A 25,234-nucleotide genomic window follows, 5' to 3' on the forward strand; every position below is an offset into this window, starting at 1 on the left:
GAGGATGTCGGGCTCTCATGCCATCCTTATTGAGTCTGTTTATGATAGTTTCTTCAGAAACATGCACACCAGTAGCCTTCTGGAGGTCAGTTTGTAGGGCTCTGGCATTACTCCTTCTGTTCCTCAAGATACTTGCTGTCCAATTCCTTTGTGTAATGGCCCATCTCCTGGTATCTGCTCCATGGTCTTGAAACTGTGCTTTGAGACACACCAAACCTTGCGACAGCACATTTGGACGTGCCATCCTGGAGGAGATGGTCTACCTGTGTAAACTGATTTGATTCCAGGTACACTGCATTATTCTACAAGGAATGACAAGGATCATAACAAAACACAAAACTAGAGACAAATCAGTAAAAAAAAGGATAAAGAGAGAGCAATTGTCTGTGGCAACCACCTGCACAACCATTCCCTTTTTGGGGGTTGTCTTGCTGTTGTTTCTTCAACGCTGTTGTCGCTTTCATTTGCATTAAACTGATTCACAATCACTTATGCTTCATAATTTGACAGATTGATATCCTTAAAGTTTAACTGACCTAGTTTAATACTATTATGACTAAGTGTTCCCTTAATTTTTTTGAGCAATGTATATGAAGCTATATTTTATTTTGTTTAGTTTATTTTATCATTATGTAAAACACAACCATTTACAAAGTACCGACTAACTGTTTTCAAAGAATACCTTGTATATTTGTGTATATGCATTTTACTACAAGCTTCTGGGGCCGGTTGCACCAGCTGGACACATCTGGTTGTAAGACTAGGCCGGATGTAAAATGTGCTTCAAGTCGTGTGTACAATTTATACCCATTGCACCATCTCGGTGTAGTGCTACGTCTGAGACGAAATCTTACGCCGCAGAGGTAGGTGTAAAGTGAAAAGTCATGATTTGCTCGTACATTAATCATTTTTAGGATTCATATCTGTTAGTTAATTATTACTGCAGACGTGAACTGTAATGCTTATGGTCTTTTCAGGCAGGATAAGCAATATCAATCGCAAAGCTTGCTGTAAACTATTGCCTAGCCAACGACACTGTCTACATTAAATACAAAATATATTTCTGTCAAGCATGTAATAATTATGCAGTAAAATATTACATATGACCTGGGATTATTAAAAGAAACTGAACCATTTGACATCTTGCTTGGAAAAAAAAGTGTAAATGCTTGGAAATATTTCACGTATTTAATTCCATTCATTATTTGCAGCGTGCTTGCCATCCAATAATCACAATACGTTTTGTGCTTTGTTACTTTCAATCAGAAATAAATTATCAGCTTTCAAATTCTGTGAATTTTATCAAAATACAAATTTTTAGCCACAGTAAGACAGCAAAACACAAAATGTCATGTAAAGTCACAATTACCTCAGGAAAAACATTAATTGTAAATTAACTTGATAGTCAGCTATATATATATAACTCCTTCAAAAACAGCTAGAAGCCTTGGAGTTATGATTGATGATCAGCTGACTTTCTCAGACCACCTCAGACCAGCTAATACTGTCCGAGCCTTCAGATTTGCTTTATTCAACATCAAGAATATCAAGCCCTTTCTTTCGGAACATGCTGCACAACTCCTTGTTCAAGCTCTTGTTCTGTCCAGGTTGGACTATTGCAATGCCCTCTTGGCAGGTCTTCCAGCCAATTCTATCAAACTTTTCAATTGATTCAGAAGATACATTTTTAATGAGCCAAAAATAATACATGTCACACCTCTGTTTATCAATTTGCACTAGCTTCCAATAGCTGCTCGCATAAAATTCAAGGCATTGATCTTTGCCTACAAAACTACCACTGGCTCTGCACCCATTTACCTAAATTTGTTACTTCAGACTTATGTGCCCTCTAGAAGCTTGCGTTCTGCAAGTGAACGTCGCTTGATTGTGCCATCCCAAAAAAGCACAAAGTCACTTTTACAGACTTTTAAATTAAATGTTCCCTCCTGGTGGAATGACCTCCCCAACTCAATCCGAGCAGCTGAGTCCTTAGCCATCTTCAAGAATCGGCTTAAAACACATCTCCTTCCATCTTTATTTGACCCTCTAACTTTAACATTCACTATTCTAATTCTATTCTTAAAAAAATCTAACTACCTTTCTAATCTTTTTGTATTCTATTTCCTTTTCATTTATTATGCAATTGTATATGTGTGGTGTGTGTATGTGTAAAGACCTCTAACTAGCTTGCTCTATTCTTTTTTTTTAATTCTATCTGTTTTCTTTTTATTTATTATATTATTTAAAATCCCATGCTACGTGTACTGTGTTAACCTAACTGAGACTTGTTATAGCACTTACATATCATTGCTCTTTTTGTTGTTTTTGATTGCTTCCACTGTCTATATATTCCACTATATATATATATTAGGGGTGGCACGGTTCGCTGAAGAAAAACCCGTACCCTTCGGTTCACCACACACGTTCAGCACGCGCAGGGACCGCTGTTTTACTTAAATCCAAAGCATCTGTAATATGGTTTGCTATAAATAGCAGTTAATATATGTTTCTGTTGACGGATGCACATTCTGGATTCCCATACATTACAACAATAGCGATTAAAAAAAAAAAAAAAAAAAAAACCTAGACAAACCATTCACTCTTGATCAATGTGAATGACTTATGTTGATTCCAACTTAGGGATTCACATTGATCAAGAGTGAATGGTTTGTCCAGGTTTTTATTTTTATTTATTTTTTTATCGCTATTATTGTGCTATTGTTATGAGCAGTCATTTATTCTGTCATCATCCGGGTGCTGAAAGCGTGCAGGCACAGATGAGAACTGAACAGCACACGTTAATATGTATTTTAACTAAACTCATTTAAGCTTTGTCAGTTTAAACATTTAAGAGCCAAAGACGTGAGGACAAATTCAGACAAAAATTGTCAAAATGCCCGTCTTGGTAAGTATCCTACAGCAGACATAGCCGGCTGAACGCAGGCCACTGTATCAGTGTATTCTCTTAAAGTGACAGTCTTTATATTAATAGAAACAGCAACAACAAAGAAATCACTCACTGCTCTTGATTAAAAAGCTTTTATAACTTTAATAAAGAATTATCTTTAATTTATATAGTCCAATATGCAATGCTGTTTTACATTTGATTACTTAATTTTCTGTACCTAAAAACTGAAAATCACTGTTTATTGTTTGTATCTTTACTCTATTGTATTTATTTGTGCTGTTGCTTGTAGTTGGATAGAATATTATTATTCTTTTTTTTTTATTAGAAAGTATAGTTTTCCATAAACATAGCACATACCAAACTGTACCAAAAACCATGACTAAAACCTTGAAACAAACCGAACCGTGAAAAAGTTGAACCGTGCCACCCCTAATTTATATATATATATATATATATATATATATATATATATATATATATATATATATATATATATATATATATATATTTAAAATAAACTATAGAGAGAAGCATTGTATTATATTTAACATATTTTACTTAACCTTGATGAAATCTGTCATGTGAGTGTGCAGGGAGACTTAAGATAAAAACGATAAAAACGTGGACTTGTTAGGAAATGTTTACTCAATTAAATCATGGCGTGGTGGCTTCACTTTGTGCCATGAGCAGTTCAGTTCTATTAGTAGATGTAGCCATTGTGATGTGAACGTGTCTCAGCTACACTATAACTGCTGGAGAATGTGTCAGCGCATTGTTGAGCCTGATCGTAGTTTCATTTGGAGCAACGAGTATAAATATTAATCGTAAAGCGGGACGTTGCAAAGCCCAGCGTAGGGCTTACACGCAGCTTTTTTACGTCTAGCTGGTGCAACCGAACCCTGATGAGTTTTGCATTGTAGTGAACAGCAGTCAAGATGGCAAACCCCCATTTTCATTTTGATATTACCGGGTTTTTGTGTAAAACAAATACTACTTCTTGTGGGGTAGTGTAGTGGGTAACATTAACATACAGTAACCCCCACTCAGGAAATTTTAGTAGTTGTTAGTTACTCTTATCTATCCTTTTGTTAATAAAACTATTTTATATTATAATTGTGCCTTCTTTTTATTGATAAAAAAGGTAATAGGCTTTACAAGTTAACAATAGCTCTAAAATCCTTCGGTATGATGTAAATATCATTTATGTAATTCTTATTTATTCAACAATATTTCATGATTGCTGGTACCCTGTAAAATAGTGTGACCAAAACTAAATATTAATATTTAAACCCAAAGCCATAACACTTACATTTTTAAAATCTCGACATTTAGTTGTGCCCCGTGTGAGGCTATCTTACACTGAAATCACTACAATACTGTAGCCAATCTTAGAGATATAGTCAGCTTTTTAATTTATTTTAATGGGACTTTCGCAGGAGTACAAACAAAATGGCAGACACTAAATAAAGCTGCTTGGAAATGGTCTTTTAACCTTTACCATTCTTCACATGCTCTCTGATTTCCTCAAACAACTCTCATATTTTAGGCAGGAAAACATTTTGTTAAAACACTACTACAAACCAATCTTTTCTATGGAAACAAAAATAAATAAAACTAATTCTGACAATTTTTTAATATATCTGTAGAATAAGCAATAATTTATCTCTTCACGCTTTATTTGCATTGCTCTATGACATACCAGGAATACAGATATATGTGAGACACTTGCTTTTCATTTCATTAGTCTTCAGGAGGAACTAAGATTCAATAACATGGATTATGTTATATAAATTACATTATATTAACTGCAATTGTTTTTTGTCTTTAAAAAAGAAGATCTATTTGCTACAACTGACAGGCATTTGTCTTGATCAAAATACAACACAAAACAAGTCATTCATTAAATACACAGTTTTTCATTACAATTTATATTATTCACATAATGTCATTGCATTGTTGAACTATGGGTAATACTGGTTTGACTATGTCTATGTACTTGATACATGTCCCCTTTGCTTTAATGACTGCAGAATTCAAGCGGAAATGAACAAAGCCTGATGATCCATGTTTTTCAGCATGGTTTACGAAAACTATAACCGTTTTGCACTGAAAGAAGTTCATATGGTTAGTGCCAAAAAATTACTTGGGGATGTCCAGATTCATACATATATTAATTTTATGTCCCGGCTTAAATTTTTTCATATTTAACACTTAATTGCTGTGATTTAAAATAAAATAAAAATTCATTTGGAGCCAGCAGTAAATTAAAATAATTTACTTCTACATAAATATATCATGAAACAGTAAACTGACTTACTGAAAGTTGACTTTGTCTACTTGAAATCGGGTTTCAAAAATCCCTGATGTCAAAACACGGCACCTCAGCAAATCCTGGAAGAAATTAACAAACTCTCAATTTAATGACTCTGATCATTAATATTAATTAATCTAGTGTGAAAGCGTCCTCACCTGGTCTGTTGGTGTATAGTCACCCTGTCGTACAGACTCAATTCTGTCCAGGAAGCTAAAAAAAAAGGTTTAAACACAAATTAAAATTGACCATGATTACAATAATACTATACTATAATATACTGAAACAAACTGAGAGACCATTTTGAAGGCTCAGGAAACCTTTGCAGGTGTTTTGAGTTTATTAGCTGATTGGCATGTCACCATATTCTAATGTGTCAAGAAAGTGAATTGGTGGGTTTTTGTTAAATGTGAGCCAAAATCATCAAAATTAAAAGAACCAAAGACATAAACTACTTCAGTCTGTGAACATATAATTTTTTTTTATTTTATTTTTTTTATTTTGGTGACCCATACTCAGAATTTGTGCTCTGCATTTAACCCATCCAAAGTGCACACACACACACAGCAGTGAACACACACCTGGAGCAGACACCCAGAGCAGTGGGCAGCCATTTATGCTGCGGCGCTGGGGAGCAGCTGGGGGTTCAGTGCCTTGCTCAAGGGCACCTAAGTCTTGGTATTGCCGGGCCAAGACTCGAACCCACAACCCTAGGGTTAGGAGTCAAACTCTCTAACCACTAGGCCACGACTTCCCCTTTTTAATTTAATTCAAGTTTAATAAATAAGAATTTCCACGACATTCTAATTTATTGAGATGCACTTTTATGTATTGCTTTGACTGACCTGTACATACTTGTGTGTGTGGTTGGGGGGGGGGGGGGGGGGGGTTGGTTGTGGTTGGTGGATGAGTTGGTGGATGAGACAAACATACACCAGGCAAAGTGATAATCTAAAACCTTCTGCAGTGTTTACCAACTGGTTTGTGTCAGTTTCGGACTCCGGGTGGAGCTCTAGCACAGATCACTTTAGCCCTACTTCCTTGCCTCGAAATTTGGACTGGACAACAACACTTTACATATGTTTTGCAACTGGAAAGGTTATGCAGTGAGTAATGCAAGCTTATTAAATACAGCATACCTCTACATATGACTTTTTATTTTTGTTTGTTTTTTGCTTGTATTTCATGCTGTTTGGCTGTTCAATTAAACCTTTTGGTCTGATGTTTTATAGTCATTTTGGGCTGAACAATACATTTCTAAAGCATATTGTCAGTGTCATCACAAGTGTAGAGTTAGGAGGGATGACTGTTCTCGATATAGTTGACCTGGTTCACCATAGCTGCACAGTGAAGTTAGGATGACCTTTAATAAAAGGTTGTCCCCTTTATGCTGAAGGGGAAGTATCAATATTTCCATCTTTTGAATGGCCGCTACAAATGGAGAAGCCTACATACAAAATGATGCACAAAAACACATAGATAAAAACAAGGTTATATACCACAGGATAAGGGAAATTTTAAATTTTGGTTTCCAAACCTTGGAAAAGTCAGCTGGACAAAAGATTTGATGGACAAACATTCACTAGCCAAACCTTGCTAGTGTCGGTCTGGACCCCCCCTTTTACTTCAGAACTGAATTAATTTCTCATGACATATTTAGAGATTTTGGTCCATATTAAACAGAATAGGTCAGGACGTGGGCGTAGCATAAGCTCTGGTGAGAATGTGCTATTCTCGCGAGAACCCAGGTTTATTTACAGGAGCAAAAGAAACAAAGTTTCCTTTGTTTAGATAAGGAAACCAGTCTCCTCTTGGCATATATGAAAGTGAAAGTGACGTGACATACAGCCAAGTATGGTGACCCATACTCATTGCATTTAACCCATCCAAAGTGCACACACACAGCAGTGTACTCACATCCGGAGCAGAGGGCAGCCATTTATGCTGCGGCGCACGGGAAGCAGTTGGGGGTTCAATGCCCAAGTCATGGTACTGCCGGACCGAGACTCGAACCCACAACCCTAGGGGGTTAGGAGTCAAACTCTCTAACCAATAGGCCACGACTTCCCCACATATATCAAAATCTTCCAACATTTTTCTTTACAAATCCTTGTTTTGTACTTTAATTTGTGACCAGTGTTTGCTCTCTCCTTTGCGCTTTCGAGTTCGTCACTTCTCACCAGAGCTTACTCTACACCTATATCATCCACTGGAACTGAGTTCTATTGTAAATGTGCATAAGACAATTAGTGGAAGCTAAAGATTACAGATTATAAAGTTTTAAATATGGACATTTTTGTTACAAAAACATCAATATGCTTCAGGAGGCCTTTATTAAGCCATTAGAGCCATAGTTTTTTATGATGGATGGATGCACTTTATTGTACTTCTTTTATTGAACAATAACACCCATTCACTGCCATTATAAAGCTTAGCAGAACCAGGACATTTTTTTTTTATATAAAATTCCGATTGGATTCATCTGAAAGAAGAAATTCATTTTGGATGGCTTGAGAGTGAGTAAATCATTTGGGTTACATACAGGAATCATGGAGTTAAATTTAATACCGTTTAAGACCTTTTTTTTAAGACTCTTTCCATACATTTCAAGACCTCATCGCCACTCCAAGTTTTAACCAGTTACATCGGCGACACTTCAACCTACATTTACTTGGATATATATGGATTGTAAGATAACACAACTTAACAGACTTATTTAATGATAACCCCTTATCAATACAACATAATTTAAAAGGAGAGAGCCAAGCAAAAGATAATTAACTGAGTGACTAATTAATGCAATCCAAGAAACAAGAACTTGACCAATAAACAGACAAAACTTATTGAGGAGGGAAAATAAAACTCTATGTGCTAAGGGAGCAATGAGTTCACACAGTATATTCAAAACATGCATTTGCAACATCAAATCTTATAACTGTCTGCAAACCATAGTTGTTTTGTGGAACTCTGACAAACATCTGACTGGTCAGACAGTTTACCTGTGATTAGAGCTGTAATCAGGCCTTAAAAGTTAGGCCAGACAGGACCCGAGCCCGACAGGTTTCGGCCCGAGCCCGACAAGTACATTTTGATTGACAGCTTATTAAAAGCCTGAACTCGTTTACAGCCCGACATTATTCAAATGTGTGCATACACACAGCTCTTTTTCCTTTTGTCAAGAATGAGTCATTTATATGTGTTTTAATATAATTTATTCATAACTAAGGTAGATTATAGGCCACTTGGAAGTTGGAATAAAGAAATAAAATAAGTCCTCTGTAACATCGTAACATCTCAGCACTCCAAATAGGCATAGGCTCATTTAGCCTATAAATAGTCCAAAGCACCAAAAAAATTAGTTTTTTTTAACAAATAAAATTAACATACATTTCAAATTAAGATTGGTATTTGGCAATAACGAAATTAAGATAAAAGCTCCGCCGGATTTGCTTCGCCAGCTGACATTTAATAAAAGAATGCCAACATTAGCGTAAATACTCTGTCCACATTATGCATTCAAGACTCAGTGAATATTTAGTTATCATTAGAAAAACCTTTACTCTCAGAGATTAGGCTAAGCCTACATGTTTTTGTGGAGGAAAATGAATGAATCCACTGTAGATGGCTTCAGCGCGTTTCTGCGCTCACTGATGGTGTGTCATTATTCACTCATTATTCCCATTATAAACATGGTCGAAACTTTTCCACAACTCAGACTTTGCTTTAGTTGCAGGTGCAACCAAAACATAATCGCAAGAGGCCAGCCTCCGTTTCACCTACTCAGCATTCATTTTCGCATCTTTCTCACACTAATCGAAACACATCACATGACCGCTCGCTTACCTCGCAAACAGGAGCGCAAACCCGAGCCCGGCCCGAGCCGAGATTATATAAATTAAGCCCGGGTCACGTCGGGTTCGGGCAAAGATCTTCAGCTCTACCTGTGATTACATGCATTTGATGTAGAGCTGCAACTAACGATTATTTTTTCTGTTGACTAATCTAATCAATTATTTTTTAGATAAATCGACTACTCTTACGATTATTTTTATTAAAATAAATTATTAATCTAGTGTTCTTTTTTTTTGATTAGCTAATGAATCCTTTGGTTATTTTAATATAAGCACAACTTCTAATATAATATTTCAACATTTATTAATTTTTTTCCCCAAAAATACTTAAAGGGATACTCCACCGTGTTTTCATATTAAACTATGTTATTCCCTTTTCCAAGACGAGTTCATACATACCTCTCTCGTCTCAGTGCGTGCACTCAATCGCTTTGGCGCGCGGTGACACTTTGAAAGCACTTAGCTTAGCCCACTCATTCAATATGGGCCAAGCAGAGAAGCTACCAAACACCTCCACGTTTTCCCTATTTAAATACAGTTACTCGCGTAGTGTAACTCGACCTAGGACGGTAACACAAAACAAAAAGTTGCGCTTTTCTAAGCGTGTAAAATGGATAACTATATTGTGTGGCGGAATACCATGGTGCAGTAATATCTTCACTAGAGGGAGCGGGGGCCGGTGAGAGGATTTTTCACGAGTGAAGATATTACTGTGCCAAAGCGATTGAGTGCACACACTGAGACGAGAGAGGTATGTATCAACTCGTCTTAGTTAAGGGAAAAACATAGTTTAATATGAAAACACGGTGGAGTATCCCTTTAAATGTGGTTGAAGTTTTTACAGTTTACAAAAATAAAGAGTCAAAGAAAATTATTTTACTATAACTATAACTATAGCATTTATAATTAACCCTCTGGAGTCTAAGGGTATTTTTGGGGCCTGGATAAGTTTTGTCATGCCCTGATATTTGTGCTTTTTTCAGTTTCTTATAAATATCTAAATGGGTAAAGTCTAATATCACTGTAATCAGCACAAACTGGGCTATAATAATATGTGAAATGCCAGGGTATATACAGCAATCCTTAAGTTAAATTTACTACTTTTTAATACCTTTTTTACTACCTTCAGAATATTTTTTAAAACCATCACGACACTGAATTGCAAGTGTTAATCAGCGACCTTTCTATTATTTACACAGATTTTGACATATATAACATACAAAAAAAGAATAGATTTAGAGTAAATAACTTCGTAAATAAAACTTAGTAAATAAAATAAAACAAACTACATAAAATTTGCAATGGAGAGAATGTATAGTTCCAGCACACTGGCTGGCATTCATTGCAAGTTGATGCATTACAAACGGGCATCTTCTATGAACTGTTGCGGATTCTATGAACTGTTGCGGATTCTAAGAACTGTTGCGGATTCAAAAACTGCGCCACGAATTTGCGGCAGTGGTGGTGGAGGTGCAGCCGCGCAGACAGCTGAGATTGGTAGAATTAACTGCTCTCTCCGAGCACGCATTCCATTTTTATGTTTAGTTGATTGCATATGCGACCGAAGTGCGTTAGCTCCCATCCAGTTGACATTGATGTTTTTTTACACACCGAACAATAAGCCTTCCTGTTAGTCTTGTCACGGTACCAAAATTTCAATATTCGGTACCGATAGCCGTGAAAATCCACGGTTCTCTGTACCAATTTCGGTACCAAAGCAAAACACAAAAATATGCTAATTAAAAAAAAATTTACTTTTTACACTAAAAATAAAACCAATGCCATTCTTTATACTTATTGTGTTTAAAGTTTTTCTACAAGTTATATAATTATGAAAAACAGTAAACAAGTTTCACCCAAATTTAATTTGTCTTTTAATTTATGAAATTTAAACATTTTATTTTTGGTAAATAAAGGGGATTTGCTATTAAAATTAAAACATGGAAGAAATATTGTGATTTATTTCTTCAAAAAATAAAGTTTTTTTAATTTTTTTCAACAGTAGTAGCAGTATCACATACATTTTACTAAATAATAGTAATATTTCTAGCACAATGCCCTTATGTAAAAATTTACTTTAAGGCCTAATGAATGCATATTTGTCATTTTAACTGAACTTAAGACTGGTGGTGATGCTTAAGATATTTTTGGTTATTGAGGGTTTCTGTAACAAAATAGTAATAGATCAAATTAATTATTATTAAAAGACAATGCACTATGAATTGATGAGCTGCTGGGTTCATGAATATTAATCACGTTGTAAGCGTTTGGTCAAACTGATTTGCTGAAATCAAAACAGGGACGGTACTAAATCAGCGCCAGCCAATGAAATTGCCATTTGCGCATTAGCTCCACTCACTACCAGAGAAACCGGTATGTCTTCTGCTTGTTCGAAAATGAATATGAGTAATTCTAACCGTTATATTGACAGGAGAAGACAACAAAGAATAGTTTACAATATAGCGTGTCGATTCAGCGTGGTAAGACTCTCGCTCTCTCTCTCTTTGCATGTGTGAGAAACAGCGCTATCAGTAAATCTATTAGAAAACTTGCATTTGCCCAAGAAGATGACGATGGTTGTCCAGTCTTTGAAGATATGCCTTGAAGCAAGTCTAAAATAAAACGGAAACCAGCCACTTCTGTTGAGCGCGCAGTGTTCTGAGATGATGCCGAACGACCACTGAATATGACGTCAGCATCAAACATACATTGAGACGGAGACGAAAGATCTTTGATTATCTGCCCAGATATGCTAAAGCCCATATTTAAACGAACTAACGCGAACGCAGATAGAATTTCAATCAGAATAGGACACCTGATAGTCTGAAAAAATAATACCTAATTTGGAAAAAAATAATACCTCTGAGACCACATTTAACACTTTTAATGGCCTTAAATTTGACTATTTTGATTTATCACTTTTTAATACTTTTTAAAACCCCGCGGACACCCTGAATGCATGCATGTACATAATTGTATTTTTGAGAAAAAAAAAATGTTATGCATGGTTAGTTAAAAACTAAAAATGATAAATCACTTGAATAAGGCCATAAAACACATACATAACATTGGTTCCAGGGATTGTTGAGAACTGGAGCTTGTAGCCTAGAATTTTTCTTTCTAAATTATGTGAAAATCATCTTGTTTACTCACTCACAGAAAACAATATATTGATTAAAATTTTCTAAGACACTTTTTGTTGGTAAAAGTCATATGTGAGTAGGCGTCAACTATCATGAATATCATTGTGATTTACACCTGAGAAGACAAAGGGCCGCATAATGAGCTGCATAATGAGCCTCTCATTCAGCTGTGACACTGAGTGAGGAGTTACAAGAAAGAATGTGAGAATAAAATAAATCTATATCATTTTATGTTTGTAGTTTATTAAGAATATATTTAATTATTCCACAACATAATTTAATATCCACTTGGAGGAGCAGTTAAACAGTTTATTAGGAACAATCAAAGCTGACTATCAAACAAATTTTTAGGCATCCTTACTCCAGTCACACAATCCTTTAGAAATCCTTTTAACAATCTTATTTTCTACCAAAAAAAAAAAAAAAAACCCATTTATTATCATTATTATTATTATTAATGTTGAAAAGAGCTGAGAATATTTTTCAGGTTTTTTTAGGGGGAAAAAATTGAAAGAACTGCATTGATTTTACATTTGTTAGAGTTATTTCTATTTGTCACATTTATATTATTTACATCAAGCTTTTGAATGGTATAGTATTGTATATTTTTATTGAAACTTCATAATGTTTCACTTGATTATACATTTAGTCAGGAATTATAGTTTGGAAAAAGTATTTGGAAAAAGTCTAACTAGTAAAATGTTTACACGTTATGTGAAAACAAGTACAAATAAATAAATAGAGACTTACTCATGTTTATGATCTCTGCTGAATAAAGTGCTTCATTCTTTTTTCTGAGGAAAGTGATTTATGTCTTATTCCTCTCATCGCGAAGCAAACAGTAAAATAAAATAAAAACTTGAAGAACAGTCTGGCTGCTTTTTCTTCTGTGTGGGCGTATTCAAGCCGCGCGCTTCAGTTTGAATCTGAATAGCGCGTTAAGCGCGGGGGCATGGTCACATTAGACATAGTGAAGGGAGACATGAAAAACAGAAATCGCGTTGTTTTCATATGGATTACTTTATCTCAGAATATTTGTTTTTGGCAGCACTTGTTTAGTTTAAAAGTAGACATTTCAGGCTTTCTATAGATATCTCTCTCGTGTCTCTTCGTTGAGTATTCACGGAGTTAAAGTTCATTTTAATGATGTGTTTGTAAATGAAGATCAGCGCACACAAAGGCTGCAGAAAGCGCACCTTGGTTGTTATCTTTATTTTATAAGTGCACAAAGGTTTATTGTTATTATGTCTGTATCCAAAAAAAAGTAAACCCTTTACAGATTCGATTGATGTTTTGCTCTTATCTGTACGATTAAAACTGAGAGTGTAATTTAAGTTCTTTTCGGGGTTATCAGGAAAAAATTACTCAAAACGCATATATGCGTTAATCGACTTCAAAGGGTTAAACCACAGTAGCCACAAATTTACAGTTGTCTGAGACGTCATGAAATGTTCTTTAGCATCACAAACCATAAAATGTAGTCAGGGTTCTTCTATGGTTTATTTTTATAATAGGTAAACACAGGTGACAAGTTAACACAATCACATTTCCTTGATTCAGCGGTTGCACGATGTGCCGCCGAGAGTCCTGTCTTGAATCCAGAGATCTGGAGCTGATTCGGTGTAGATCGGTAGCTAGGTGATTCGTGACTGTCGTCTCATGGTGCGCCGTCTTTTAACGCTTGTTTGAAACCCGCGCCAGGCTTACTTTATTATTATTATTTTTTTTTTATCCTACTTACTTCAGCCGCTACGGGTGTTAATACCAATAACTTGTAATCCTTACAAGAATATCAGAATCATGCAATGAGCAAGTCTGCGTTTATTAGACACTTAACCCTTGTGGGTTGTTGGGGACGTTTTCGTCCACTAGGGGGTAAAGTTGAGTCTTATTTTGGCCACAACTTTCTCTGTGTTTGAGCTAATGGAATGATTTTTGGTGACAAATCTGATTTTGACCCATATTGAAATTTTTCAAAAACTCAAAGGTACACTGTGGGCAAATTCACTACCCTTTCGGGATGTCCGTGGATGAAAACATCCACTAAATTAAACTGCTGTAAAAATGTATCAGATAATTTTTTTTTTCACATTTTTTTGCATAAATCTATTAATCAACCTCAGTCCTGATCAAAACTAGCAATTAAAAAAAAAATCCAAGATTTTAACTTTTTAATTACCAAGTTCATAAATGATGTCACTGATTTGGGAAAAAAACACACATAAAATTACATATTTTCAATATAAAAAGTGATTGTGGACTGGATATTTTTTTTACCTTTTATCAGACTTGGGCATGTCAAAGATTGGCTTTGATGCATTGTTAGTTTTTGTGCAGCATTAGATTTAATTTTTTTCTCCCTAATTTGTTGTTTGTGGCTGTTTTTGCCCCATTGACTTCCATTATAACGACATTTTTTGATTGCAAAGCCATGACACCATATAACCATGCATTCTTGATTGTTTGTGGTTTTCCCTTTTGGGAAGAGGTAAAAAAAAAAATATTTTTACAGTTGATCACTAGGTGAGACCATTAACCCTTTAAATAGGCCTGTGCAAAAAAAAGGCTTGGTTTCTGGCTTGTATATGGAGTTATATGGAGTATAACAGCAAATTATAGTGTTTGTGTGTGTGTGTGAGATTCTTGATTGTTGGTGGTTTTCCCTGTTGGGAAGAGGTAACATTTGTTATTTTTTTTAACAGTTGATCACTAGGTGGGACCATTAACCCTTTAGATTGGCCTGTGCAAAAAAAGGCTTAGTTTCTGGCTTGTATGGAGTTATGTGGAGTATAAAAGCAAAATATAGTGTGTGTGTGTGTGTGTGTGTGTGTGTGTGTGTGTGTGTGATAGAGAGAGAGAGAAGGAGAGGGTGTGAGAGAGACCTTTTGTGCACTTACCTTGATGTACAGTATCTGAAAAAATCTCTCAGAACTACATGGAGTAAAAAATAAAAAAAGAAGTGTGTTTATGCACCTGCTGCCTTTTGATGGTGAAAAGTACAGATGGCCTATATGTGAAATGCTCCTCTTTTCTTGATGGTAAAGCCAGTTTAAAACCTTAAAATCCTGTAAAAAAAATCTACTTCGCATTAAATTTATGAACATAATGTATTAATAAACCAAATAAGCTGCAGCTCGCTGGAGGGGTCACGCTACATAATCAATTCTAAAACTTTGGTACAAGTCAAGCCCTTTCTCGTGTTGTTTGCTGCTCTTCTCACCATTAAATATCCAGCACTATGGCATGCAAGTGTTTAAATCCATGTACTTTGCTTTTGTTTAGTCTATTCGCTTGTTAAGTCTGACGTCACATAGCAGCGCTTCCGTGTCCAAACGCTCTACCAGTTACCACGAGAAAACAACAAAAGGTGCTAATATAAACTCACAATGTTACAGAATACTAGCGAAAAAGTTATAATATTAACCTTTAACTCCATACCGAAGTAACAGATAGCCAGACAATGAAAATATTAATATAAAAAAAATATATACAAATTATTTGTGTTTGGGACGCTGTGAGTACGGAGACTGTAGTGTATATTGCAATATGAATAAACAGTGCTCATAAATGGCTGCTGAGGTCATATTCTCAAGTGAAGCGAGTTGAGGCCTGTTATATAATGTTTCAAAGTTAAGTGTAGGCTACGTTCTACAATAGCCTAATTGCTACAGGCTGCTTTACGTTTTTTCTTTGTTCAATTTTTTTTCTTTTATTCTGTACTTTTGTTTGTTTGCACGCATTGTCAAAGGTTTTCAGCTACAAAACACGATGTGTAATGTTAAAGCTTGTTCAAAATGACGGAAACAATAAATGTTGCTGAAAAATAACGCCGGCCTCATTAAACTAAATTTAAATAAACGAATATTCAAATATTCGTTTTTTGTGAGCTCAAATATTCGAATGTGATATTTGCGGAAAACGCCCGTCCCTACATCAGATAACACTGTAACCAGTTAAACCGTAACACCGGAGAGCGCCAGTATGTTTTCCTACTGTTTTTGTGATATTTTTGTATTTTTGTAGTCGACGTAATAGATGACGTCGACATGTCGTTGCAGCACTAATTTGATGCAGACTTGACAGAATGTCAGTAACACTGCACCTGATCATGTCTGAATGATCATGGAAGGTAAAGTAATGATCACAACTATTACATCATTTTAATTGTGCATCTCAAGCCCATGCCAGTAAAAAAAATTATTAAATAATAAAAAAAACAGCCTACAGTAGCGCAATTTCTATGTCCCAAATCTACAAATTTAATTTCCATCTCTAAAACACATATTTTACAGTCACTGTTATATAAATAAATGCTTCCTATTAGTGTGGCCCAAAACATTTAGCACAGTTTTATTACAGGTAGAATGCAAAATGTTTCAGTGCAAACATTTCAACCAAATGTAATTTATGCAGCATTTCAAACCATTTCAAACCAACATTTCAAAGCCCCGCGTTATCCCGCAGCAGCGCAGTCAGTCATTGAGCTAGGGCTAGACGATTAATCGAAAAGTAATCGAAACCAAAATTTGGAACCTCTAACCGACGTAATTTTCCCATGTCGGTTATTTCCTGTTAATACTTCCCCCTTAAAAGCATATGTAGCCACATGATTATGCCAGCCAGTGCCATAAAAGCAAAACACGAAAGTGAACGCCGGTTCAACACATAGTGTTGCCGCGCGAGCGGTGAGCCTCGAGTCTTCACTAAACTTTGTCAGTTGTATTTGCTTTATGGTTTGGACGTTCAAGCGATTAGACGATTGGATGTTTATTATTATATCGAGCTACCATGTTCGCGCAGCTACATTGTGGCACGAAAACTCATAGTTGTGAAGATCGCGCACACAGAGGAACACAGTTGTCAACGCTGTCCCATGATTTATCACTAAAGTATCTTAGAATCGCAAAACTTATTATAGCATATTTTTCTACGTTTGAAGGAACTAGGCTATTTACAACCCCCAGCTTCACAATAATATAGAGACTAATACACACACGCATTCACTCATACTGGTACTGTTTACCTGTAATCTTTATTTATCTTTTACACCGAGCAATAATATGTAAGAAATGTTACGAACATGGATAAAATAACTGCTGATAGTGAGCTATGATCGTTCTTTCAATAGAAAAAAATATCCCACCTTTAATAGTTGATCTCAACCGTCTGACTAAGGCAGGTCTAAAAAGACGCTCAGGACATTTGACAGAACGCTGCTGCGTGCCGACACCAAAGCGTATCATTTTCATGTGTTATTAAGCCTTGTCACTTGCAATTGTAACCATTCAAAAGACTTTAAAGCATTCAAACACAAGACACAGAAAAGCCGAACTGAGTAGCTGGTTACTCGCGCTGTGCTTGGTGCGCACGCGGAGACAGAGCCTTAAAGGAGAACGCGTCTCACGTTTGCAAAGTTCTCCTTTAAGTTCCTCCTGCACCTCAACGAACAAAAACAAATCGCAGTTTAAGCAAACAGAAAAGGATGTGTAGAGCCCACTTCAGCACCGCGGTGTTCTGGTGTTCAGGGCTCATGCAGATAGGGGCATCTCAAAACACTTGAACACCGAATTTGTCTGTTTTTGCTCTTGTACCGATAAATACATAAAAAATATGTGAACATACCCGTCTTGGATAGTATGTTCGAAAAAACTGTCAGTTATGTCTTAAGTTAAAGAAAAAAGTTGAGAAAAAAATCATATGTGTATTATATCGGATGCATTCATTGTCTCTTAAAGTGACCGCGCCTTAAGTAATCGCAGCTTGGGCGCCGCGTTGCATTCTGTAACGTGGTGGGCATGTTGATAAACAAATAAACAGAACGAACATACAAATGAAACACTTTCAAACAGGGCCCACTGGTACAACCTGAACCGGGGCCCTACAAACCCCAACTATGGCCCCGTTTACAGTACAATCCTTGTAAGTGAACTATGAGGGCAAAAAAACTAAACAGAAACAAAATAACCATTTATTAATCGTAATCGAGGTAAAATGTTCAATTAATCGAGGTTTTGACTTTAGGCCATAATCATCCAGCACTACATTGAGCGCTGTAACAGATGATGTCAAATCTTGCGGAATTCCATAAACTAAACAGTACCCCTCTGTTTGGACAAATATACATAATGAAAAGATGATACTAAATGTAATACCTTGGAAAATAGCATTTAATGCTTTTTAATACTTTTTAAGAGCCTTAATTTTCTCTAAATTATTTGATCAACTTTTAATACTTTTCAAGACCCCGTGGACACCCTGTCATTAAAGGAGTGGTTTATTGTTTTTCTAAGCTTGATTGTGTTTATGGGCTGCAGTCTAACGTGTTAATGCTTTGTTTAAAAAACAAAAAAACAAAAAAAAAACGTATTTTTCACATTTTTTTTACCATTATTCCACACGGCTCTGTCCCTTCTCTGAGAAATGTGATCTGATCATTAGAGTAAAAATATGTGTATAATTGTAACTTTTCATTGATGGAGCTGAACTGAACTTTGCTTTAGATTGATCAAAAGACATTTCTAATCTACACAAATATTTATATTTCAGATAGTCTTCTTAACCTGAAAAAAAATATCATCTGTTTTCAACATAATAATAATAATAATCATAATAATAATAAATTTACTTTTTAGTAGTGAATATTAGAATGATTTCTGAGGGATCATGTGACTTGAATAATGATGCTAAAAATTCAGGTTTGAAATCACAGGAATAAATTACATTTTAAAATATGTTAAAATAGAAAGCAGTTATTTTAAATGGTAAAATTATTTCACAATATTACTGCTCTTGCTGTAATTTGGATCAAATAAATGCAGGCTTGGTTAGCAGAATATTCTTTAAAAAAACATTTCATCTTTTTGCTTAAAAATGTTTGACTGGTTGTAATCGCAGACTTGTTAATTATTCCTGAATTCTTAATCCTGGCTGAACTTAAAAATAGTCAGCAATGTTTGAAGTAATTGATGTCTTAGGTTTCCTGAGCCACATTTACAAAATTCACTGTAGCCTACAAGTTAATGTTAGATCTTCTGCTCCAACCACTGGTTAATGAGATTATAGAAGTAAGTTTCTAACATTTGAAGTTATGGTAGGAATGTATAGCTAATGTGGTATAATGTGAAGTAATCAGCAATCATAGGATTTATTATTTTTTTCATAATTTTTTTTTATGCCAGGTTGGAGTTACACTGATTTTCTTCCATGGTCTATGGACCATAGTTCCCTGGCCACCCCGTGTATAAAAATCCACCACTGTCCACTGTACAAGCAAACATATCTATGTGTAGAAGACTGCACGTTCATGAGACTTTTATTTGAATCAAAATTTACTCTGACTCACACCATTAAAAAATAAAAAATAAAAAAAAAATGAAATCAAGAGTTCTAAAAATAGAAGTCTAAAACTGTGAAATGAAATAATAAAAACTGTACAAAAAGTAGGGTATTAACTTGGAATGTTTAGATTACATTTAGGGATATGTGCATTATGACACAAAAACACATATTTTGGCATTAAAGTCACATTAGTCACAAATCATGAAATTTACAATTAATCATTTGCTTATTTATTTCAGCAGGTAACACATGTATTTGTTATATGCCCTTTTTTTTTTTTTTTACATTTTATTCCCTTATACAGAGCCCATGACATGGCAAAAATGTTACCCATGAATTAAGAAATTTACTATCTACTATTTACTTTTTTATTGTTCCTTTGTATGAATTAAAACGTGTTAAATAATAACTAATCCATATAATAAAAATAAAAATAAAAAAAATAATAGTTTGGTATACAGAGTTTGGCCATGCACTAGATTGGGGGAATCCATAAAATAAAATAAACAAATAAAAATATTTAAAAAATCAATCAATAAATAAATGTAGTCAGTCAACACAATACAACTTGACAGAGCACGTCTGTCAAACATGCAATGGAAAAGGAAAGTTTAGTTTATCAAGTCAATCCATAGTCCAGTGGTAGAAGGTAGACAGTGAGTTTAGAAATCACGGATTGTGGTGTTTTTTTTTTTTTTTTAGATAATAATAAAATAATATATAAAATGATTAATACAGATGTGTGCATTCTGCAGTTCGCTAGTTTATGTTACACCATTTTGTTTTCTTTTAGAAATTAGACCATGTCCATTTTACACTAAGCAACAAGTAGTGTGGACTGAATTCAGTCCAGCTGGAGGTGGCTGGGGTTTGGGGGTAGTTCTGTATAGCTTTTTGAGGTTGAAATAAAGGTGTAGATCACTTGCTCTAGTGTCTGATGAGCATTCCAAACTTAGAGCAGGTTTAGGCAAAGTCTAAGCCTAACCCATAATGAGCCTCAATATATTTTAATTATTTATTAATAGACTAATGTTTTCTTCCTGTCATGCATGCACATTAATAATACTCCGCACTGACATTTGAATATGAATAGTAATAGAGCACATTTCTTGTAGGTTACAGTATTGGATCTGCATGAAAAATAAATCACAAGTCTACAACAGAGACAGATGCAGTTATAAACTGAATTGATTATTTGACATTTTAAAATCATCTAATGGCCGATGCCGCTCCAATTCATCGCTCATTAGTTGTTCTTGATCAAGTTAAATGGATGCATATAAATCTAAAACAATTGTTTTAATAAATCTCTTTTGCATTAAAAAATAAAGATACAAAGCAGGTTAAGTTAAATATTATTGCACACATAATTGTAAAATCCTATAGGCTGTGAATAAGATTGCAGTTTCACATCTTGCATATGTATCACAATGTTAATACATTTTTACATGCAATTATACAAAACAAAACCAAACAAGATTTATAATAAAGAAAAAATGTAGACAAATACGAATTATCGCACTCAGCATCATGTGCGCCACGCAAATTTTGCACATTTTTATATTTTAAGGAGTGATATACACAATGTCACAATATACACACACACACACACACACACACACACACACACACACACACACACACACACACACACACACACACACACACATATATATATATATATATATATATATATATATACACACATTTGTGTCAAAATATACACAAATGCTCTTTATTCAGTTGCTTATAAACATCTAAATGGCTAAAGTCTAATCTCACTGTAATCAGCTGTGATATAATAATATGTGAGCAGCATGTATGAACATGATTGAAAAAAAAAAAAAAGTTATGCGTGGTAAGTGAAAAACTAAAAATGTTAAATCACTTGAATAAGGCTATAAAACACATACATAATATTGTTTCCCAGGACTTTTTAGAACTGGAGCTTGTAGCCTAGAGTTTTTAAATAAATGTATATACTTTTATGTTTGTAGTTTATTTAGAATATATTTAATTATCCCACAACATAATTTAATATTCACTTGCGGGTGCAGTTAAACAGCTTATTAGGAATAATCCAAGCTGACTTTCAAAGCTGAATTTTTTGCATCATTACTCCAGTCACACAATCCTTCAGAAATCCTTTTAACAATCTGTTTTTCTACAAACAACAACAACAACAAAAAACATTTATTGCAATTATTATTATTTATTGCCAGGTATGTTTACACATACGAGGAATTTCTTTTCTTGACAGAAGCTCCGCGGTGCAACAGAATGACAGCGACAGAACAAAAATCACATAATAAAAAAGTAGGTAAGGAATTTATATTGTCATATATACTGTCACAGCAGTAGTGAATATTGTTATTGAAACTGTTTCACTTGATTATACATTTAGTCAAGAATTATAGTTTGGAAAAAGTCTAACTAGTCAAATGTTTACACGTTAAGTGAAAACTAGTACAAGTACATAAATAAATAAAAAGATACTTTTCTCATGTCTATGATCTCTGCTGAATAAAGCGCTTCATTTTTTTTTCTTTCTGAGGAAATCCAAATCTCAAATCCTGAGGTTATCCACATCACATCTTTTTGGGGTGAAATATGTCATATTCCTCTCATCGCGAAGCAAACAGTAAAAAAAAAAAAAAAAAAAACTTGAACAGTCTCGCTGCTTCGTTTTCTGTTGTATGGGCGTATTGAAGCCACGCGCTTCAGTAAAACATTATAATCTCAAATGCACGTTCAGCACGTGGGCATGGTCACATTAGATATAATGAAGGGAGATGTGAAAAATGGACATCGCATTGTTTTCATATGGATTACTTTATCACATAATATTTGTTTTCAGCAGCACTTGTTTAGTTTAAAAGTATACATATCAGGCTTTCTATAGATATATATATCTCATGTCTCTTCGTTGAGTATTCAATGAGTTACAGTTCATTTTAATGACGTGTTTGTAAATGAAAATCACCGCAGACAAAGGCTGCAGACAGCACACCTTGTTTGTCATCTTTATTTTATAAATGCACAAAGTTTTCTTGTTATTATGTCTGTATACAAAAAAGTAGACCCTTTACAGATTCGTTTGATGTATTGCTCTTATCTGTTCAATCAAAACTGAAAGTGTAATTTAAGTTATTTTTGGGGTTATCAGGAGAAAATGCCTCATAACGCATAAACACATTAATCGACTCCAAAGGGTTAAATGCGACTGCAGTTTTTTTTTTTTTAGTCTCTTGTATACTCCATAACGCTGCAAGTTCAACTGCTTGTTACAAATATGGTAGAACCATCACTTCTACCACAAAATAAAGCTTTGTAACAATAATCTTCCTAACTTGTCTCAATTCCTCATCATAAAAAACTTGGTGTAACAGAAACTATTAACTCACTCTTTTCTTGTACTTAAGATACAGTTGCTCCTTTACATTTAAATAAGACTGAAAATGGAAGAAAACGAAACTAAAGGAATTTCGGTGGTGATTTCTCCATTAGGGCGTAAAGGGAAGGGAGGGATTTTTATTTTCACTTTTACATTCAACCACAGTCTTACGCTAGCTTTCACTGTTCTCTGTTTGTGCTGCCTCTAAATAGCGATGTGCAACAGTGGTTAGGTTCCCACTTGACGCCTCAAAAGACGTAAGAAGACATAATAATGGCCTCAAAGTCACGTAGTGATGGCTGGCTTCCCTTTGAGAAGAACGATGAAAAAACAGTTCAGGGTAAGCTGTGCAGCGCCAAGCTTTCACACAAATCTACAACAAATACGATGCGCTATCATCTAAAATTTGTATATAAAATATCTGGCAATAACAGAGCGGCAACTCAGACGAGCACTGAATCACTTGCCGTAAGACCTATGCAACGCAGGCAGAACTGAGAAGACGACAAAGCTATTCGCTGAAATGGTGGTGAAAGATGTGCTGCCCATTAGTTTCAGGGACAGAGAAGGTTTACTTGTCCAGTGGTGCCTGGCTGTTCCTGCAACATCTGTTCCAGCGGAGCAAATTTATTCCACTAAATGTGAACAGGCTGCGCACTCGGCTCTCATCTGAGCATGTAGACCGCATTATGTATTTGAATAGACATTTGAATGTTTCACCGGTCGTGGTAAATTTAATATCCTTTTTTTTTTTTTATAATATTATTATTTTAGTTTTGAGTTTTAGCCATAGTTAAAATATCTAGGCTATTTGGTCTCTGTTTTATACCTTATAATAGTTGTTTGGTTAAACTTTGAACTTTTTTCTTATCTTTTAAAAACTAAGTTTCACCGCTGGATCAAAATATGCTGCTAAAGTTTTACTGGAAGACAATGTTTTGTTAAAAAAAAGCCGTTGAATAAAGTAGCAAAAAAAGAAAAAGTATCTTTGTGTGTTAATTTTTAAATCACAGACAAATAATGAAATGGTCTTTATAAAATAAAAATGCACTGGATATATTTGTAGCCTAATTAATTACATTATATTTGTAGAGATGACGAAAATCAAAATTATTTGTTTGTCATAGTTTTGATCTTAAATATATTTTAAATCTCGTTCAGTTATTTAGCAATAATCACTGATTTCAATTTGATAATACCTAGAATATCAAAATCAACTGCGGGTGGCAGACTCTTTTCCTATTTGGCACCTAAACTCTGGAATAACCTACCTAACATTGTTTGGGAGGCAGACACACTCTTGCAGTTTAAATCTATATTAAAGACCCATCTCTTTAACCTGGCTTACACATAACATACTAATATGCTTTAAATATCCAAATCTGTTAAAGGATTTTTAGGCTGCAATAACTAGTTAAACCGGAACCGGGAACACTTCCCACAACACCCTATGTACTTGCTACATCATTAGAAGAATGGCATCTACGCTAATATTTGTCTGTTTCTCTCTTATTCCGAGGTCACCGTAGCCACCAGATCCAGTCTGTATCCAGATCAGAGTGTCACTGCAGTCACCCGGATCCAGTACGTATCCAGACCAGATGGTGGATCAGCACCTAGAAAGGACCTCTACTGCCCTGAAAGACAGCGGAGACCAGGACAACTAGAGCCCCAGATACAGATCCCCTGTAAAGACCTTGTCTCAGAGGAGCACCAGGACAAGACCACAGGAAACAGATGATTCTTCTGCACAATCTGACTTTGCTACAGCCTGGAATTGAACTACTGGTTTCGTCTGGTCAGAGGAGAACTGGCCCCCCAACTGAGCCTGGTTTCTCCCAAGGTTTTTTTTCTCCATTCTGTCACCGATGGAGTTTCGGTTCCTTGCCGATGTCGCCTCTGGCTTGCTTAGTTGGGGTCACTTAATCTACAGCGATATCGTTGACTTGATTGCAAATAAATGCACAGACACTATTTAACTGAACAGAGATGACATCACTGAATTCAATGATGAACTGCCTTAACTATCATTCTGCATTAGTGACAGTTTTCCTAATGAATGTTGTTCAGTTGCTTTGACACAATGTATTGTGTTTAAAGCGTTATATAAATAAAGGTGACTTCACTTGACTTAATAGGCTGCGACGTAGCTGACACTTTATTCTGCTAATTTACCGCTGCATTTTGTTCCATCGTGAGAGCGTGACGGATATTGCATGGACAACTACAGGTGACACTAGTGTTGTCAAAAGACCCGGTACTTCGGTACCAATTCGGTACTAAAAAAAA

At 35.1% G+C, this 25,234-nt stretch overlaps 1 protein-coding gene across 3 annotated transcripts in view; it reads right to left on the reverse strand.

Moving 5' to 3' along the window:
* gnal (guanine nucleotide binding protein (G protein), alpha activating activity polypeptide, olfactory type) overlaps positions 1 to 25,234 on the reverse strand; it is a 194,932-nt gene that overhangs the window by 68,412 nt on the left and 101,286 nt on the right. For all 3 annotated transcript variants that reach the window (XM_026265285.1, XM_026265287.1, XM_026265286.1), the window contains 2 exons: positions 5,378 to 5,432; positions 5,226 to 5,299 (listed from right to left, as the gene is read on the reverse strand). In XM_026265285.1, the coding sequence (XP_026121070.1) occupies positions 5,226 to 5,299; positions 5,378 to 5,432 (129 nt within the window). The remainder of the gene's footprint in view (positions 1 to 5,225; positions 5,300 to 5,377; positions 5,433 to 25,234) is intronic.

The sequence above is a fragment of the Carassius auratus genome, unplaced genomic scaffold (genome assembly GCF_003368295.1).
Source record: "Carassius auratus strain Wakin unplaced genomic scaffold, ASM336829v1 scaf_tig00217328, whole genome shotgun sequence".
In the NCBI taxonomy this organism is placed as follows: domain Eukaryota; kingdom Metazoa; phylum Chordata; class Actinopteri; order Cypriniformes; family Cyprinidae; genus Carassius; species Carassius auratus.